The 14,082-nt window shown below is 39.1% G+C and overlaps 1 protein-coding gene and 1 long non-coding RNA gene across 19 annotated transcripts in view; one reads left to right on the forward strand and one right to left on the reverse strand.

Moving 5' to 3' along the window:
- LOC135412887 (uncharacterized) overlaps positions 1-14,082 on the forward strand; it is a 404,646-nt gene that overhangs the window by 344,583 nt on the left and 45,981 nt on the right. Inside the window, exon 10 of the long non-coding RNA XR_010430007.1 lies at positions 10,576-10,694. This is a non-coding gene — a long non-coding RNA (uncharacterized LOC135412887). The remainder of the gene's footprint in view (positions 1-10,575; positions 10,695-14,082) is intronic.
- TECRL (trans-2,3-enoyl-CoA reductase like) overlaps positions 1-14,082 on the reverse strand; it is a 104,660-nt gene that overhangs the window by 43,958 nt on the left and 46,620 nt on the right. For 8 of the 18 annotated variants that reach the window (XR_010430006.1, XM_064651868.1, XM_064651867.1 and 5 more), the window contains 7 exons: positions 12,663-12,778; positions 10,558-10,663; positions 8,800-8,872; positions 6,430-6,473; positions 2,765-2,822; positions 1,094-1,179; positions 634-679 (listed from right to left, as the gene is read on the reverse strand). Coding sequence is in view for 17 of the 18 variants with exons in the window: in XM_064651868.1 (XP_064507938.1) it covers positions 634-679; positions 1,094-1,179; positions 2,765-2,822; positions 6,430-6,473; positions 8,800-8,872; positions 10,558-10,663; positions 12,663-12,778 (529 nt within the window). In the remaining variant the exon portion in view is untranslated. The remainder of the gene's footprint in view (positions 1-633; positions 680-1,093; positions 1,180-2,764; positions 2,823-6,429; positions 6,474-8,799; positions 8,873-10,557; positions 10,664-12,662; positions 12,779-14,082) is intronic. The other 10 variants (XM_064651874.1, XM_064651873.1, XM_064651871.1 and 7 more) reach the window with 3 other exon arrangements.

The raw sequence follows: 14,082 nt of genomic DNA on the forward strand, positions 1-14,082 counted from the left end.
TATTGTGTTCAGCTCTGGGCCCCTCAGTTCAGAAAGGATATTGAGGTGCTGGAGCGGGTCCAGAGAAGAGCAACGAGGCTGGTGAAGGGACTTGAGCACAAGTCCTATGAGGAGAGGCTGAGGGAGCTGGGGTTGTTTAGTCTGGAGAAGAAAAGGCTTAGAGGCGACCTCATCACTCTCTTCAACTACCTGAAGGGAGGTTATAGCCAGGCGGGGGTTGGTCTCTTCTCCCAGGCAACCAACAATAGGACAAGGGGACATGGGCTCAAGCTCTGCCAGGGGAGGTTTAGGTTGGATGTTAGGAAGAAATTCTTTACAGAGAGGGTTATCAGGCTTTGGAATGGCCTACCCAGAGAGGTGGTGGATTCACCATCCCTGGAGGTTTTTAAAAAGAGATTGGACGTGGCCCTTAGTGCCATGATATAGTAATTGGAGTTGGATCAGGGGTTGGACCTGATGATCTTGGAGGTCTTTTCCAACCCAATCTATTCTATGATTCTATGATTCTATGATTCTATGATTCTATGATTCTATGATTCTATATGCTATAAATTTTTTTTGGCAAATTTTAGATTTCCAGAATTCACTTCCACAAACACTTTAGATGCTGTCTTCATTCTGTTTCAAACTTACCTGGCAGAGTTTGTGTCATCACTGTGAAACTAATCCAAGACCCAGCCTGTTGCAAAGAAAAAAGCACTGTAAGTTGTATATTTACGTAAAGCAAAATGGTAAGTTTTCAAAAGCTATCCCCAGAAAAAGAACGTGGTACTTGTACTGGAAGTGGGAGTGGGAAAATAGCTAGAAATGAACCCCCCAGTGTGCTGGATGGGGTGAAGAGATGAGTAGTAAATCCTTGGATCACTGGGGAGTCTGTATTGGAGGGAAATAAAAACAAGAGCCATAATAGTGACATGAGGGAAGAGAAGGGTCTGGTGGAGAAATATTTTTGGAAGCAAGGAGACTCTGATGTACAGAACACCATGATTGATGTGCAGAGGGACCTGCATGGAGGCGTTGCAGATTTCTGGAGACAAAGCTGAAGCACAGTAACCACCTACCCTTTGCATATAAGCAGAAGAAAGTCATGTACCTCATATGTATAGTTGGGACAGGACACCAGCAGGAAGAGCCATGTGAAGGGGTTGTAAGTTGGACTTGGAAAACAGGTTTTATTTCCTTATGAAAAGAAAAAAAAAAGGAGCAGGGGAAAAATCAGACAGAACCAGTTTCAATACAGGGAGAGATGAACTGAGCCTTATCACAGCTTGCCTATGTAACAGCCATCCCCTTGGCCAATGCTCTCAGAGTACAACTTTTTAGAAAAGTTTTGGTGAAGTCTTTGGAGATAGCAAAAGCTGTATGTATCCCAGTGAGAATGCTGCTTAGCGAACCTTGCATCAGTTTTTACAAGAAAGTCTGGCATGTCCAGAGGATGCAACTTCTGTTCAGAGGAAGAGAGAGACAAGTAGTTTAATGTGTACTAGCTAGCAGGTGAGGACTAAGGGCACTCTACTGGGATATAAAGGATGCAGCCGTATCTTATTCAGCCTGGTTCAGGAATATGAACCTGTCTGCTCCCACATCCTCACCCTACATCTCTGGTTAGAATAGGAAAAGAAGTCCAGGGCTAACAGGATTACCCTCTACAGCCACTGATAAGGCTCACACAAAAAGATCATAGTGTATACTTTATATTTTAGATATTTAATATATAATACAAATTCAGTGGTCTTGTAAACATGTGGGGTTGGTTGGGGTTTTTTGCTTGGTTTGTTTTGTTGTGGGTTTTTATGTTTGGTTGGGTTTTTTCCCTTTCCTTGCTGTCTTGGACCGGTGAGCAGGTAAAAATAATTAATTATTCTGAAGTTAGAATTGAAAGATTTTCTGTTAGGAAATATAACAGTGATTTCTCATCAAGGACTAGCATTACCATATGAAAAAAACAAGAAAAGAATTGCAGAAATTATCTATTATCAATATTTTTAAGTGCTGGCAACAATGCTATCTTTAATACTTGTAGGCACTGAGAATGTAATTAAATTATTTGGCTCCTGCTGCTTTTAAACTGAATTAGGCCCCTTGCACCAAACAATATAAGCACCTGCCTAATCACAGTGCATGAAAAGCCTTCCAGAATAGAAACTGACTTCTGTGTGTGAAGCTGATCATACTGTGGTAAAGTAGTTTCTTGAATAGAGTGTTATAGTGGAAAATTATACTATTAATGTCTGAAACTATATTTTACTTGCCAGTATACATAGTATAACTTCTATTCTCATGATACAAAAGGTCCTGAAAACCCTTTTTAGGAGCAGCCTTTTAAGAGCATAAGTATACATTGATGCCTGTGCAGGTATTCATGAGTGTCTCTTTGTGTATTTGTATATATGTGTGTGTATCTTTGCCTGAGATGCATGTATCTAAAAACTCTGCAATATAGTTTAAAAGTTTTTGAGACTTATTTAAAATGGATCTGCTGCCAGTCACCAGCATGCTTTAAAGAACTGTGCTTAAATACATATTTAAATTGCAGTTGTGTTTAATTAAGATAGATTTACTATAAGCTTTGGAACAACAACAGTGTTGCTAATGTTTTCTTGTCACCACATTTATTTTGAAGATGTTAGACTGATAGCATGGTACCTACTTCATCTTTCTTTAATCTGTGGATGTAGGTACATAAATTACTGTACACCAGCAGAAGATGGATAGGTTCAGCACACTTCAGTCTTAAATAGACAAACAGGAAAGAAAGACAGACCTGAATTAGTTTGGTGAGCTAAAGCTACGTTGATAAAGTGATTTCCAGCTTCACACATCTGCAAGACATTAAAAACATGTTTTCAGTTGTATGCCTAAAATGCTGTGGTAACTGTGTTGCAGTGCATAAGCAGAATCCTCCCACTACAACTCAAGTCTCTGTATCCAGAAAATATGTACTCTGAAATGCAGCCTGTGATCTTTGTGAAACACACATGGTCTAATGAGCACCGTGGGTGCAGCCTGGGGTGAAAGCCCCTGGTTCAGCCACTGCAGAGCTTGGTCCAGGCAGGCCTTCAGTATGGGCCACATGCTTTGCTCTGGGGAGACCAGGGAGACTCTCTGGGTCTAAGGAATTCAGCGAGATGCTTTTCTTGATTTATTTTGGATTTAATCCAGACTGCAAAAAAGCAGGTGAAAAGCACTGGCTTTGCAAAGATGTTGTGAGTAAGGTGCCTATCCTCCTCCTACACACACTTTCAAAGGTGTTCAGCATAACACGAAGGAAAAAATAGGGCAAAGAAAAAGGCAGTGGTTCTCTGAAGGGCAGACTGGTGGAATGGATAGTAGTCAGGAATTGATAAATGAACGGAGCCAGTATTATTCCTGGTTCTGCAACTCTCTGGCTTTTACGTTTTCAGCCCTAACCGACCTCTCAAGCTTGGTCGTTAATATTTAAATGTTTTAAATCTTTGGAAGAGGCATCGTGTCTCCCCATTTGGTTTTACAGCATGTAGTTATAGATGATTTCAGATTTCTTGAGGCTTTCAGTACTTCCTCAGTTACAACTCCTGAAGAATCAAACCCAATATTTACCCATATTTAAAGTAGGAGCTGGTAGGAAAATCAGTTTCAATTCCTGAAAAAGAAGACCTGCCAGCACAACTATGTAATTTTATGTGTTTAATTTTTCCCTTGCTCTACGAAGAAAATCAAAATGCTGCATACATTTCAGACTGAATTGAACTCTCTTATTCATTTCTAGGTTTGAAGACTGATTTTTCCTCTCCAGTTGAAAAAAATGCGCTGTTAAAAAGTTCTGTTTTCTTATATCATTTGACATTCTAAATTTTGCAAGGCTGGAAAAAGTTTAAGAAATTAAATAAAAAGGAAAATGCTAAAATCTAGAGACGTTAAAAGCATAAAGTCCAAAAATTAATACAAAAAAAACCCTTTAGACTTTAAAACTGAATTGTAAAACTAAGTAAAGCTAAATTGAAAGCTAAATTAAAACTAATTGAAAGAATATATAACTTTGTTTTATATTGAAATGTGCCGTTATCTGAAAGAACATTGTAGATAGCATTGCTGAAAAATTTTCCCCCTTTAGACAGAGGTTTTTGTGGGGTTTATCTGGAAAGTTTAAATCAGGTCTATTAGCAAAACTGTTATTCTGCATGGATATGTAGTTATGGTTCAAATCTTACTGTTCTTTTATGTTTTTTTAATTACAACTACCTGATGGTCATCTGTTATAACTACCAGACGCAAAACAATAAATAGCCAGAAAAGGAAATTCTATTATAAAATACCATATCCAAAGCTATAACTCTAGCCATAGCAATAGAAGTAATTTTAATTTACATACTTCCCATTATCAGCTAGGAACATGATTTTTTTTCTGATTACTATTATTTCAAAGAAAAAGGTTTTGTAGTTAAAATTGGTTTTGTGAAACACTATACATACTGAAATGTGCGATGCCCATACTATTGTGGAGCAGGAGATATTCACACACTATAGTTAACCCCTACTAATTCTATAATCCATTCTAAGTAAAACAAGCAAAGGGCATTTCTACAGGGCTTTTTATTGGCTTACCTTTGACTCTGCAGCTGCCTTCTGCTGTAATTAACTCTTATGTCCCTCTCTAGAAATGTGACTGCTAATGTTCTACATTGAGAAGTAGTGCTAAATGTAAGCTAGTCCTTAGTGTCTCAGATATAAAATATGGAGCAGTGGGGAACATCAACAGAAAAGCTTACCATATTTACAATTATAAAATATTGAAGTCTACATATATACTTTTTATATTCCATGTGCAGCCCATGAGAAAAACATCCCTGCAAAGCTTAGACTCATTTCTCTAAATGTGACAATCTTTCAGAAGGGCCTGCAGACACTTCATATTACTCAGTACTGTTGCTTACGGCAGCTGCAGATGTATACACTTAAATCAGGATATGTAATAAACACAAGGTTTAAAAGAGGGTAAGAAGAAGAAATCTTCCAAATATTTTATTCATATGTTTTAGAAACCTGTGAAAACAGCTTCAAAATATTTTATTTTGTTTGTTGGTGTTTTAAAATCATTGTCTGGGAATCTGCCAGCACAGGATCTGAAAGGGAAAGGCTTTGAGTTTCCATGGGTAGGGAGTTCTCAAAAGAGCTGTAAGAACTGAGACCACAGACCAGGTGCTGATGCAGATCTGAAGGGGATCATCATATTTTATATCAAACAACCCTGACAGGACTCATCCCTTTGCTTAATGGCAGCAATTTCCCTAAAAGCTATAGCAGGGCATGTTACATTGAGGCAAGGAAGGATGTTTCAATAGAAAAGGAGGCTTTTTCTACATAGAGACTTTGACGAGGACTAGTTTTCTGATAGCACTGGATATTCAGCAGTTTTCTTGTTTTCAAATAACCCCTGAGCTTGGGAAGAGTACAGAGAGCAAGGTTCTGGGCACACTACTGCCCACCACTGCCACAACCTCCTGTCCCTGATGTACTGGGTTATTGTTTTCAGCTGTAGAGCCTCATGGAGCGTGTGAACTTCTTCATATGTGTATCTTGCTTGTCTTTGCTATACCTTATTAGGGTTTGAAAAACTGAGAACTGCATGGCCAGCCCCAGAAACAAACACTGCCAAAATTCTGATCTTTAAGGGTCCCAATTTACAAAAGCATTTCAATATTGCTCAAGGAGTTTTTGAATGCTTTTCTGAGTAGTGTTTGCCTGAAACAGCCTAGACTTGTTAATGTCCCATCTTCCTGTTTTACTTCTGGAAACTGATCTGTATCTGACTTTCAAAGAAGCTGACTGTTTTGGATACTAACCCATGCTTGCTTGGGTAAGTCATCACCCAGCAGTTCCAAATAAAATGCCCTCAGAGGACAGAAAGAATTTACATTTCCATGTGAGAAGTGACTAAGCTTCTGTCTCACTGTGCAATTACGTTCATTCAGACATCAGTCTCAGCCGTCCTTCGTCAGCTGCACTTTCCCTTGGCTTAAGCCACTTTGGCAGAGATTGTTTTTATTGTTTTTTATTGTTTAGCTGTTGAGGTGAAGTTATTCAGGGTACGCTGAACTATTGCAGAGCCTCTTTAGGATGTAATTCTTCAATGTTTTCAAAACCATAAGTTTCAATCTGCCTAAATAATTGTGTTTTAACACAATTATCAGTAGTAATAACACTGATGATGTCCTCATGGCTCTCTGATACAGTACTTCACATTAACCTCTGTATACATAAGTAGTAGCAGAACACCTCCTGACTGAGAAACCTGTGAAACCTAAATCCCATCAAAGGAACAGGGCTGTGGGCATGGTCATATATACATATATGTATATACACAAATGCATAACAGTATTACTGCATATTACTAAATTGTGATTTACTCCTTTTCCACAGTCATTAATAAAACTTCATTTTTGTACGTACCAGAAAAGCAAGGGCAGCATAAGAAACTTGTCTGTGGCCAAATGCTAGAAAACAGAATGAAATGATAAATTGCATTTTACGCTATGCACATGGTTTGCTATGGGTGAAATTAATCTAGTGCTGAGGAGCAGAAATACTTCTTTCCTGACAGGCTCTGCAGAAAGATTGGATATTATCACACAATATGAAGACAATACAAATAGTAACAGCACTCTAGAAATGCCAGTCTCTTCACCACTGATCTCAAGTCAGGTTTCACCTAATGTTTTTTACTTATTTACCATCTTCATCTATCCAATTGTTTTGTCAAAGCAGTTGGTGGTGGTAAATTGAAAAGGCAAAAAGAGTAAAGAGAAGTAAAGGTCAGTGGCAGAACCAGGCCAAGAATCACAGCCTTATCCATAGGCCTTTCTATCCCCATGAGCAGAGAACCCAATACATAAGCTATCTGTAAGGTACAACATACGCAGTTATTTTTCCCAAGAATGCCAAGGCAGTGGTATTATTAAAAAAAAAAAAAAAGATTTATTTCAAATGCAAGGACCACTTTTTAATGATGCTGCACATACCTGGCCCCCAGGGGAAAAAAGGCAATGCCCTGCCTTCTCCAATGCTTTTTGTATCTTTTCTCTCTCCTTCCCCACCCTCTGTGGCCAGAGGACTGGCCTTGTACATGTCTGCAAACTTGTTATCACTCGGCATACAAGGGAGATAGATAGCTTTACTACATAGCTACAATATGCTTCAGTCTCACCATGCAAGAAATGTATTTAGCCTTTGTAAATTTTACCTGTCATTTGCCTGCCTTCTCCTCTTTGCTCTTGTCCCCAGACCAGTGTAGGGCTCTACCATGTTCATCTCCAAAGGTTTGCCGTTCTCAGGTAAACCTTGCTCACAGATGATGGACACAAACCATATGTATATACCTCATCTCCCTGACCAAGTCTGATCAAGCATTTACTTTTGAGAATCCTTTTTTTCTGGCTGGCACATGACTCCTCAGTGATGCCAAGGGCATGTGCTAAAAGGCCTCCTCGGAACCACCAGCACATGTCAACTTCTGAGCATGTAGCTGCTAAGCAGATGTTCTTCATAGGCCCTTTGTCAGCCTGGCTTAACTTACCACTCCTGTGGTAAATTCTGCAACTATCTTGCCTTTCCTTGCTGGACTCCAGACCAGTCATTGCTGGAAAGGGCTGTGGAGGTTACCTGTTCCTGTATCCAAAATAAACCATCAGTGTTTTACTGATTCCACTAACCATGTCAGAGGGCTGGCGATCTCCATCATTAGACCCAAATACCTATAACTGTCATTTTAAGGCAGTGGTAAGCAATTGGAAATATTTCTTCTAAAAGCTTTCTCTTCTGTATCTTGAACAAATGATTTCCTCAATAAAGAAGCTGAACCTACTGTTTTGATAGCCCAGACCACTAAAAACTGTGTCTAGGGAGTTTTCTATATTGTCTGCAGCTTTGTTGTTAAAGCCACAGCAAATTCAATGAATCACATAGTTTTGAAACAGAACTTCTGTGCTGTTTTGAAAGAAAAGCGTCATGTACGAGAATTTTTTTATTGAGAAAACTTAGCAATTTACCTGAGTGTAAATAAAAATGACAAAGCAACTGCTTTGTTCCCAAAGCTCATAGATAAATCTAATATACAAAGGAAAAGAAAGACTATGGTGTAGCGAGGGAAGTAAAACAGCAAAAAATAAAACTGAAGCCAATAATGCTCAAAAGAAGCAAAGGCTCAAAGAGTAAAAAAAAAAAAAAAGTCATGAAGATACAGCAGTGCAACAATCAAATATGATTAGAGGAAACAAAATGATGAATGAAACCTGAAAGTTCAAAAAATAGGATCTTTTGGTTATCAGCAGTATGGGATGGATTTTTACTGATTTCTCACAACAACAACAAAAAAAAAAAAAAAGAAAGAAAAAGAAAATCCTAATTTTCATGAAAAGGATGTATCTTTAGCAAATAAATATCTCCTCCAAGAAAATACAGACAGTTCTAGTTTTCTCCTGTATTCTTAATACAAATGTTGTGAAGAGGAGCAAAATTTTTGTGTTTTCTCCACTTGGCCAATGTTTCCTCCACTTGGCCGATGTTTCCTCCACTTGGCCGATGTTTCCAGTTGATAAAACTGGAAAGTGATTGCTCATTATTGAACAGGCACATACATTTGGTGGCACAAGCAGAGGTGCCTCCAACATAAGAATCTTCCTTCTGACAGGGTGTAAAGGCTATTTTCTGCTAGATTAGTCATATGATCTCATGTGGTACCATCTATTGATTTTGGAGGACTTGAGGTTACATGCCAAAAACTTTTTAAAACCAAGGTCAGATTTGTGTTCTACTCATACATACATGGTGGAGTATACCGTGGGTGGTTGATGTAGTAGGCAATCCAGGATGTGAATCCCCAGTAAAAGGCACAGCCCTGGAACAGACAAAACAAGATAATCTTTTTGAAAGGGCAATAAGCAAGTACAAACTGGAACTTTATAAACATAAATTCCAGTAAGTGCAAAACCCAGATGACCATTGAAAGACTTTGCAGTGGCTTTGTGAGTCTCAGAATATATATCTTTTTTAAGATGCTGTGAAGCTAGGGGAAAAGGACACAACATAGATTTTTATTATTATTATTATTGTGTTAAATGTGTTTTATGTCTGTTGTAGGAATTGGGGTTTGTTTTCTTATTCTTTGATTCTACTGCTGAAGAGCACATTTCTCTAAGTTGTACTATTAAAGGTCTGGGGATGGTTAACACAGCTGAGCTGTTACTGTACCTTAAATTCAGCATTTCCAAGCAAGATAGAGCTAGACAAACAGAATGTTAAACCAGACAAAACAATAAGGATTAAAAGTGAATAAGCCTGGTTTAACCCTGTAAAAAAAATAAGGAACATCCTTCCTATAAACATATTTGGCCTACACACTACATCTACTCCCATAAATTGCACCCCATTTTATCATCTTGCTGAAAAACAGCACCCCAACTGCATTTGCTTGGTGATTGAAGCCATGGGCTTAGTAAAGCCCAAGCAGAGATAATGTGATTATGTTCTTGATCTGTGTAGGAGTCACTGCTCCCATCCTTTCGGCAAGAGTAAACCAAAATCCACCAGCCAAGCAATCAAAACCACCCCGGAGACTGGATAAAACTTTGCTGTGTGTCTAAGTTAAGGATCTCATGCTCAGTAGCTGTTGAAGAAGAACAGTGTGCTAGGACTGGGTGCAGTTCCATGCCATAAATAGGGCTGCAAGTCAGGCTGTCTCTTTTTAATCTTTTTATGCAATGTCACTGTGGTACACAATGGGATAACAGTAACTCTGGGTCTTTAACTCCCACATACATGAGTCACTCTGGTTCCAAAGCCATTTGGCTTATTTAGCTTATACATCTCTATATGTGCATCTCATTAGCTCCTTTCTGGCTGGAATTGAGTCAAGCCCCTTATCATGCCCATATGTTTATTTCCTTTACTAAAACCCTAAATGTTTTCAAAACATTTAAAAGGAAGGTCTTTAAGTCACATTGAATGGGGTGGGGGCATGATACAAAGTGACCGAGACAGAGTGTGTGAAATAAAAGAAAGGAAAGCGTATGAGTAATGACACACAGTGGACATTCGGGAGGCTTTGGGAGACAGAAGACTAGGTCAGCTCAGTATTGTCCTGCCTGAGGCCTCCATCTATAGAAGGAGAATTTTTTTTTCTACTTGTAATTTGATTTTTCCTTCCTAATGCAAGGCCTGGCTCTCTCTCTGTATTTATGTTGCACAGAGGTAGTAGTGCGTGATTTCTATCAACATTGCTAGATGTTGCAGCAGCAGCAGCTCTCATAATAAAATAGGATTCAGTCTCAAAAATATCCTGGACATGACAATCAGCCCCTTGGGTGGATGAGTCAAAGTGGACATTGACATGCAGGAACTAAAATGGACATTAATTTTAATTCATGTCCTTGGGGACATGGCCCTGAAATTTTCCTGTGTCTGTATTTAGACTAAACATGGTTCTTGGAAATACAAAATAAATTTTTATTTTCCTATCTCCTTCCAAGGACTCTTTGATATGAGAATATTCTCTCTTACACAAAATGATAAACATATTGGTACCTTTATCATATTTTTCAGAGGAGTGTGCCCTTCTGAAAACTTGTGAACAAATAATGTCTCCAGAAGATGTCTGATGTAGTGTAAACAGTGACAGAAGCAGGCCAAGCTGGAAGCAAAAAAAAAGAAAGGAAATTAGGGTAAGTGAAAGATTACTTTTTATTACTTCACAGTTAATGTCATGAAAGGAATAAGAACTAATATTCCAAAACTGCAGTCACATTGAAATAGTGGGATTTAAGTTATTGTGTTATTTGAAGCATCTGGAACCAAAGATTAATGGAATCATTTTCAATGTTATACAAAGTTGCTTGCATTTTGCCGGGAAGCAACTTATTTTTTACTAGCTTTGAATTAGAAAGAGCTCCTCGAGCTCTGAATGTGATACATAGCCCTAAAAGACATTTAGACAGGACAGCTGTGTATACAACCAGGAGTCTGACATGCTTTTCAAAAAGAAGTCTCCCATGTTTTAAGGCCACCTTAATGCTCCTGTAGGATGTGTCTGACATTTAAAAACATTTTGAATATTCTGAATGGTTTCCTTGTCCTTTGCCAACTCAAGTAGCTGCATGGAGGTAGTTTGTATTTCATTTCCTTGTGGACGCAAAATGGGATTTTTTTGCAAAGTTAATCCATTCTGATGGCTTTTTCGTTGCCTGTTATAAAGAAATGAGGTAATTGTGGTAGAAATTATTATACTGATTCTCTTTTGAGGACGATTATGAAACAATAACAGGCATTGCTGATTTGCTTCCGAGAATGAGTTGCAGCTCATAGTGATTGAGTTTCTGAAACAAATGTCAAGAGTGATTCCTGATGGCATTTTATCTTGGTTACATTTACCACACTACCATAGCCCATCTTTCTGCAAACCAATTACAAGACATAAATGAAAAGTGGTTTTCAGCATGTAAAATCTCAAATACTTTTATTATGCATCTTGTATGGAAGCCAGAGTGATTAAACCAGAGAGAGTTGAGCTAAAAAATTTTCAAACAATTAGTGACTTATCCAAAGCCTGGAGCAAACTTTCAGCTTTGCTGGGAATTTTAAAATGAATTTGGCTTAGGATGGGGACCTCAGATGAACCCATTAAGGAGTGGCCACCGGAAGGATTCTGTACACTCCTTGCCCACATAAAAGAAGGTAAAGGTGTTTCTGGTTCTTCTGTGCTCTCCCTTTAAGCATATGAGCAAGAGAAGGAAGACAAACATCTTGCAGCTCTGGATTTGAATTCAATTCTCTGTTCTAATTCCCAGCTCCACTAACCCCTTTAATGTCTCTCCAAGTGTCTATTCCTCCATCTGTAAAAGGTATTATTACTCACTATGTTTCTCTGCTGTATACTAGTTCCCTTGATTCTGCAATCATAGTGTGGAAAAAGTGCTGTGGGAGAGCTGTACAGTCCTTTGAGCTTTCTAGTTCCCTGTGTGCCCTCCAACAAGTAGTCCAACTTACACAGATGACAGGCTTTCCTTGGTCACATTTTACCCTTCTGACAGGCACTAACCACCCAGAATGGGGCCAATTGCACTGAAGGGAAGTTCCTTAAGTGTGAAAGTTCCCAGCCTTCCTGGTGCATTATACCACCATCCTGTGGAGATGCCCCTTTAGAATTTCTTGACCTGACTCCTGACACGCACACCTATTGAATTTCCTCCTTCTTCTGCCTAGGTGAGCGCTGCTGTGGGGGTAGTTATCCTCTGTGCTAGGTGCTGATGCTACTCATCTCATGAGCAGGAATGTGCTATAAATAGACTGGGAGTGGGACACCTGAAGTCTTGTCCTCTCTTCTCTGTCAAGCTTGACTTTGGGTTACTACCCACTGTTTTTATTATTTCACCCTCTGTTCAGGCTTTGTGTCTAGAGTGCAAACTATTTGAAGGAAATACTGCATCTCCCATGGTGACCATTGCAACTGGGATCCAGTTTTTGGTCAGGCTTATGAGTTCTGTTAAAATGCCAAACTGTCTCTGGTAAGAATTGAATCTTAAACCAGGCATGAAGCCCCATACTCTGTGTAACCTCCTCCGCTCTGGAAGTGCAGTCTCCATCCCTCTGGCTCCTCATGCTTCAGGAAAGTTGTTCACACAAGTGTCACTTACTGAACCACCGGGTGGCGGAAGTTCTTCCTACTTTCCGCTTGATCATAAATAGTTGAGAGGCGAATATAAAAGAGCAGATATATTAGAAGAGGTCCAGTGTATTCTGTTAGAAAAAACTAGAAATGAAAAATAAAATAGCTGTATCAGAGTAGAAAATTGTACCAGTAAAGGTATGAGAAAAAGAATACCCCTATCAACAACCCTATTCATCCTTCAAATGGCATTTTGGCTTCATTTTGAGGACTTAAATGACACATTGAGGTTTTTTTCTGCTATCTCTTTAGCAAAGGAATAAAATTCATCTAGGAAGTGTGAGAGAGGTTTCTGTGTAGAAAATTAACCCAGTTAGGAATGCTTCATGGAAGGTGGTCAAAACCATATTTATCTCCTCTTTATATTTTTGGCTGTGACATCAAAAGCCCATTTGGAATCAAAATAGCACTGAAAACCAAGGTCCAAAAGCTGAAGGCGGCTTGCTTTCTGCCAGAGTTTTTTGCAATTAAGTGCTAAGTCAGTTAAAAGGCAACCAAGCATGACAGAAACAAACATAGCCTCAACTCCTGGTTGCTAGCAGAGTCATCTGGAAGGGAGGGATCATTGCTCGAAATTTGGTGTTGGGTGGAAGAGCAGGACCAGCCTGCCTGGTGCATGGTGCTTTGAGCTTTTGTTCAGTGACTGAGTGGTACTCCGCCTGAGCAGACTTATATACAAGTAAATTACCCTGTTGTGATGAAAGCAAAGCAGGAAAAAAATCATTTCATCTTCCCACTGTCACCCTTGCTAGACACCGAGAGCTGAGAGAAGGGGCAGGAAGAGAAGGTGGAGTCATAGAGCTTCCATGAGCCTCCTTCAGTTTTAAGTCCTGGCTTTGGTTTGGTACAGTCTGTATTGCCTTTTGTTGGGGAACACTCCTAGGCCACAAACAGCTGGAGGAAGTAAAACAAGGTTAGAGTGATGTGAGGTCAGGATTTGATCATCTGTCCCCACTGGAATTAATCTCAGAATAAAATGGAAGCGGTATAGTCCTGCACGTTTACAAGCACTGGCAAATCATAACTCAAGTGCATAGTATTGCTTAAGGGGTACAGATTTATAATTAATTGGCCATTTGGCTTTAAAGTGGCTATTCACACTGCTATAGAATTGTAATGAACAAATACCTGTAGCTTAAGGAAGCAACACTGCATTTAGACTACCTGTCTCAAAATTAGTATTTGGCCCCCCAGGAGGCTGTTCTTCTAATTGCTCTTCAGAAGAGCATTGGAGAAGAAAGGTTTTCCTGCAGAAACATCCTGCAATTAGGTTCCCTTCATTTGGGACCCCCAGTACTATTTCTTTTCTTCTGTTATAGGGGGAAACTTTTTGAAATTTTAGCCTTTCATAGCAGGACTGTCTCCAAAAGGAACAGACTGAAGTGTTC

Source organism: Pseudopipra pipra, chromosome 4 (assembly GCF_036250125.1).
Source record: "Pseudopipra pipra isolate bDixPip1 chromosome 4, bDixPip1.hap1, whole genome shotgun sequence".
Taxonomy (NCBI): domain Eukaryota; kingdom Metazoa; phylum Chordata; class Aves; order Passeriformes; family Pipridae; genus Pseudopipra; species Pseudopipra pipra.